The 5,953-nt window shown below is 44.5% G+C and overlaps 1 protein-coding gene across 1 annotated transcript; it reads right to left on the reverse strand.

Moving 5' to 3' along the window:
• Positions 1 to 597: 597 nt before the first annotated feature.
• Positions 598 to 5,621, reverse strand: LOC147144882 (uncharacterized). Its single transcript, XM_086036789.1, has 8 exons — positions 5,410 to 5,621; positions 4,031 to 4,176; positions 3,302 to 3,411; positions 2,887 to 3,020; positions 1,966 to 2,192; positions 1,707 to 1,795; positions 1,448 to 1,634; positions 598 to 1,131 (listed from the first exon to the last, which is right to left on the reverse strand). The coding sequence occupies exons 1-8, from the start codon at positions 5,489 to 5,491 to the stop codon at positions 985 to 987; spliced, it is 1,122 nt and encodes a 373-aa protein (XP_085892915.1). The 5' UTR covers positions 5,492 to 5,621; the 3' UTR covers positions 598 to 984.
• Positions 5,622 to 5,953: the final 332 nt, after the last annotated feature.

Consider the following 5,953-nt stretch of genomic DNA (forward strand, 5'->3'; position numbering starts at 1 on the left):
CTTTTTAGTTGGGATTTTGATTTACCGGTAGGATTTTTTTCATCTAATCTTACTGGTTTTAGTACTTTCTTCTTTTATTTTGTCTTTTACCTTCGTTTTAGCTTTGTTTTGTCATTTTTAGCTTTTAGCTACCAGCCTTACTACCCTAGCTGGGTCACAGCACCGATTGTCAACATCCATCCATCAATCCATCATCACCTGAAGCACTTACCTTCATGATGGATACATTAAATTACTAGTGGAAAAAAGATCAAACATGGTTTGCACATGGTTTGTCTGTTGTTGCACTTGGTGTCTTGACATTGCACGTTCCCCGTGTCATCTCTCCAAACAGGTTCATGCACTTCAGGGATCTGCTGCATTCAGCTTCTAAAGCTTTGTGATCTTTTTTTTGGACTGCGACTGATTACACTGCGCATATTTGTTTAAAACACTTTGATGCTACCGGTAATTAGCTGAGGTTGTAATTATACACAAGTTTGAAATAGATCACATTACGTTTAATGCAGATAGCCTACAATCTTGGCCAAAATATGCTGAATAAAAACGGCATTGCATTAATAAACTAGCCACAAGAGGGTACTGCAAATGCACAAATACAATCAACGATTTTATTCTGGTTCAAACGCATTTACATTGTCAGTTGAAAAAATCATGTTTACATGGTCACTTCAAAACACATTCAAGTCAAAGTTTATTGAAAAGAAATCATGAGAACATTTTTCTTCAATTAAAGTGTTTACACTTCACATTATTGGCACTTCATTTTCCACGCTAGGACATTCTTCAACAATAGCACTATAAGTCTGTAGTGTGGCCTCAATGCTGTCAAGATGTCATACTGTGATTATATTTCAGCGCTAGTCTAAACAGTGGACAACAACAGAAGGTAGCAGCAGCGAGTGCGAAAAGAAACATTAGAACTCAGTTGATTGCTGTTCGCAAGACAAAGCCAAGATGGAAAGCGGCGGTCGGATGGCGACGTCACATCAGATGGACGCCAGTCAGCATCACGTACCACACCTCCAGCCATTTGATGCTTTGCAGGTCCTTAACTTGATATGCGAAGTCCAGCTCGAGGTCGTCATTGAAGGTCAGGTGGAAAGTACCATCGTCACACTTGATGACAATCTGGATGTTGACAAGACAGCAAGGTAAGCAAGCACTCCTCCGTCAGTCAACGTACACTTTCTACAGGTAAACCCTGGAGCTCTGAAAACGGTAGACATCTCAATTTGTGTCCACTTCTATACCGCTGCAAATCTTAGAATGCGACTTTAGATTTTAGTGATGTGAAGCCTGTTCTGCATAGACACTCACTACAGGAAAAACTTCCAAAATATTTCCGTGATCGTTGTAATCGTTTGACAGGTTAGCGTGGGCACAGGTGCAGATGTCCATGTTCATTTGGGTGACAATTGGCTGACGACATAGTGATGGACCTCACCTTGAAGTCAAGTCCGGGTCCAAAGGGGCGTTGTTGGGGAAAGTTCTCGTCTCGCTTGTTGCCCCACTTGCCGTCCACTCTGTAGGTGAGCGTGACGGTTTTGCTGTTCAAGTTGAAAATCAGGCGCAGCGCCGTCGTGCGGGTCTCCTTGAAGTCATGCTTGCGCACGTCCAGGTTGACCATGAGCCTGTCACACAAATGCGTTCTTGTGTTGACTAACTTGTGTGGGTGTGTGTGCTGGGGGCGTGGGGGCTATTACGTGTCTGCTTTGGGATTGGCTTGTCCTCTGATGACGATGATGCGGTTCACACTGAGACCGTCTTTGAGCGCAGCCCGGAATCCGCCGTTCTGTGCACACACATTTGAGAAAAATGACAACTTTGACAACAATTTATGTTCAACTCAACTTTTTCATGGACACTATTGACAAGCATTTCCCCAGTCCGTCCGTTTGTACAATTGATGGACAAAAGAATAAAAAATGCTTTTGGACTTCACAGCAGAAACCATCGACTCACCGGGTTGGCAATCATGGGGAGCAGGCACATGCATGTGACGTTGTGAGACCAACACGATGGCCCACCGGCAGAGCTCGCGCAGGTCAGCGTGGTCGGACAGGACGGAGGAGGGACGGTAGACAGGTTGGCGCAGGGTGTAGCCTCAGGAAGAGGGGCACAGGGAATCGGATCAGGACAAGAACGACAGGGAGGAGGAGGAGGAGGACAGGTTGGACAAGGGGTCTTGGCTGCAGAGAGCCAATCCATTTGAAGGGAGAGTGCACATTAGAGAAATGCAAATGTTCTTGTTGGTCATACATGTATTGACTGCACTCGCACACCAGATGCTATATTCTTGGGAAGAGTGATACTTTTTAATGCAGGCAGCAGCAATTAACTAGTGTTTCACTACCACCATCTACTGGATGGATGGATTAACTGCAATGCATATAGACTATCAATTGCAATGCAAATCCACTATCAATACACAGGGTTGGACATTACCAGTGGCTCACCTGAAGCTCACTGACGCTGGCCCACAACACCTTCTTGCTTTTGTAATATTTAACATTCAGTAGTTCAAGGTTTATTCAATTCAATTGATCAATCATCACTGATGTTTGAGAGATGGCTTGAACAAGATAAGCTCATCAAATGTTAAATATTCAGTTAAGATGTTATACTGCAAAAACAAAAATAAGTAACTCACAGTAGGCTCACATGAGAGAGTGGCAGTTTCCCAACCTGAAGGTGTTGAATGCATTGCTCAACTCTTTTAGGTGACTTTTGTTTTTAAATCTCACTGTGCAAGCGAAATTTACATAAATACTATTTCAAAATTGACTTCAATTTCTGAAAAACAATTCAGTATCACTTCATATATTTTTCAGTTTAGTGCACGCTAACGCAATGCAGCCACAAATCTACAAGGTGTGGACTCACCCAAGGTGAGCTTGCAGATGTAGGACACGTTGAGTGAACAGCTGAGGTCATTCCAGCGACGATCTGGACCCCTCATCTCACCACAGTTTTCGTTCATGCTTTTCCAGTTGTTCGGCTCACCGGACCTCCAGAACCTGGAATCGACGATCTTTCACACACAGCTACAGGTGCAAAAGAGCCGCGGCAGACAAGAGCTGGCCTGGGGCCACCTTCGCCTTTCGCTCACGAAGCAGAGGAGGTTGTAGTGATTTTGCTTCATAAACGACAAGTAATTTTTCATTCCCAAAAATATGTGCAGTACTTTTGCCATCGTCATCATCATCATCAGTATTTACAGCGACAAGTCAGCAGGAGGAACAATTGGAGCGATTTGGCATCTGCGGCTCACAGGCTTTGTTACTGGAAGGACACTTACGTCTCAGAATCAAATAAACGACTTCCGTCTGTCCACTGCCACTCGCTGTTCACGGTCTCGCGCCGCAGGCCGATCCAGATATTCTTACCCGTTTGTGAGCCCAGCCAGGACTGCAGGAGAAAGAGTGAGGATAGTGAGTGTGAGAAGGGTGTGTGTGTGCGCGCGCATGCTTGTGTAGAGTATGGGTACGTTTTTGCACGTTTATACTTTTGTAAACACTATAAATGCTGTGAGTAACATGTATACTAATGACATACAATTTTAGCGCCTGCGTGTGTGTGTAGAGAGAGACAGAGAGGAGAGAACACTCTTTCTCTGTTCTTCTCTCTCACCCAGAGAGAGAGAGAGGGAGAGAGAGAGATACAATTTTAGTGCGTGTGTGTGTAGAGAGAGAGACAGAGGAGAGAACACTCTTTCTCTGTTCTTCTCTCTCACACAGAGAGAGAGGGAGATAGAATTTTAGTGCCTGTGTGTGTGTAGAGAGAGAGACAGAGAGGAGAGAACACTCTTTCTCTGATCTCTCTCACAGAGAGAGAGAGAGAGCGAGAGCGAGAGAGAGAGAGACAGAGAGAGAGAGAGAGAGAGAGAGAGAGAGGGAGGGAGGGAGAAGAGAGAGAGAGAGAGAGAGAGAGAGAGAGAGAGAGAGAGAGAGAGAGAGAGAGAGAGAGAGAGAGAGAGAGAGAGAGAGAGAGAGAGAGAGAGAGAGAGAGAGAGAGAGAGACGTGTCACCTGCTCGTCTTGGTCCCAAATGCTCGCCAGTTGGGCTCCCTTGGTGAGGCAAGAATTTTTCGCCTCATTCCAGTTCTTTCGATCCGCTGAAAAATAGTAACAGCGGCCCCTGTAACGCTGCCAGCCGGTCGGACAGTCAGACAGCGCTGCAACAAGAACAAGAAGATGAGAGCCTCGCCAACACCCAGCAGACGTAACCTATTTGGTCACACATGCAGCAAGAAAACAAAGTCGAGTGCCTTATCGCCTAACAGTGTCAACACGTTCCTGCATTCTTCCCGAATGCAACCAAGTGGCTGTCAAATGAAATTCCACGCTTGTCCATCCAGCACTGCAAATGTACCCCTCATGGGGGCGCTACAGGACACTAGAAAGTCCAACGCAGGTCGTCACAATCACAAAGCCACTGACTTTACAAACCCGCTTCCGCCCGTGGATTTTTGTTCAGAAGCCTCTTTAGACTAGTGATCCCAGGGCATTTAGGAACATTGAGGTGGGAAGATCTCACATGGAGTGCCAATTAAAACAGTAAAGGTGCGAGACAACCCAGTGGGCATATGATGAAAATTATCAATATGACATCAAGTTCATTCAGTTGATGCTATATTGATGTTGAATTGACATTAGATGCCCACTGGGAGTTTGTAGAACAATATCCTTCATAAAGTCAACATTCAAGTGCAACTTGCGGACTATGTAACAAGTTCGTTGCTTGCCGATGCGTTTAGGCTTTAACCTGAAGGTGGTCTGACAGTGTTTAAAAAATGATGAGGGGAAAATAAAAACCCCGGCGACTTTCTAACATTCTTTTTTTCCCACCAGCGGAAACCACGACTTCTTTTTGCTTTTTCACAAAACTGGAGAAAATGGGCTACTTTTAAAGGAGTACTTTTCCTGTATCAGCACGTCAATATTCAATCCAAGACACGTGCAAGACCAATGAGCTTATTGAGCTCAAAGAAATAAAAGGCAAAAGTTGAGACGAGCAGAGTTGTGACGTGTTGCGTTTAGGACGCGTTTCACGGAATCCAGCCCGTATTTCTTCCCCATTTGCTCATTCAGTAGTAGACTTTTTCAGACCCTCTGTGAAATTACACATAAATATGTCATTGGCCATTGGGGTAGAATGAGCTGTCACCGGTGAATTTTACAAATCAGTTATTCCGATGACATAAAAACGTTCAAAAACCCCAAATGACTCACAAATACATTAAATTTGATGAAGTTAGCGTGACGGAAAGAGGAAACGTTGACGTTAGAGTTAAATTCTCTAAATTAAGACAATTCAACTGCTCGTAACATTTGTAAAACGCAAGGTGAAGCCCACAAAAAGCCAACAACATTTCCATCCCAAGTGAATAAAGTGAACATTAACTCACATGTGCAGGTCCAACACAGTCCAAGGGTGATGATCAGCCCCCCGGCGAATGACATCCCAATGTCAGGAAGTTTGGGACCCATCCAGTTGGCCCAACTCAGACGGAAACGAAGCAAAGCAGCAGATGACTTGAGAAGGACAATGACGCGTCGTGTAACAACAAGTGCCTTGCCCGGCCTGAACTGCACCTCGAGCGTGCGGGACCAGCTCCCGATCGTGTCCCCCAAAACACGCCCCCCCCCCCCCCCCCCCCCACACCACGCCACAAAAGAAAGCAAAGAGTTGATGCTCTTTGTGCTTTGCATACTTTGTGGACGCGAGGGACGTCGTTTCAAAGCCTCAAACAATTTTGAAGAAGAGCAAAAAATAAAAATACAAAAGAAGTAAACATGCATTGATCTTACCAACAAGGAATCAAAAAATATTGAGGATTGACTTGGTCATGTTGTCCGTCTCATTTTTTATTATTACATAGATATTATTAGATTTTTCTTTTTTTCTTCAGTTTCCAATTTTATTTAAAATTAAGTGAAATTAATGAATGA

The sequence above is a fragment of the Filicampus tigris genome, chromosome 7, assembly GCF_054856515.1.
Source record: "Filicampus tigris isolate MCC_2025a chromosome 7, RoL_Ftig_1.0, whole genome shotgun sequence".
In the NCBI taxonomy this organism is placed as follows: domain Eukaryota; kingdom Metazoa; phylum Chordata; class Actinopteri; order Syngnathiformes; family Syngnathidae; genus Filicampus; species Filicampus tigris.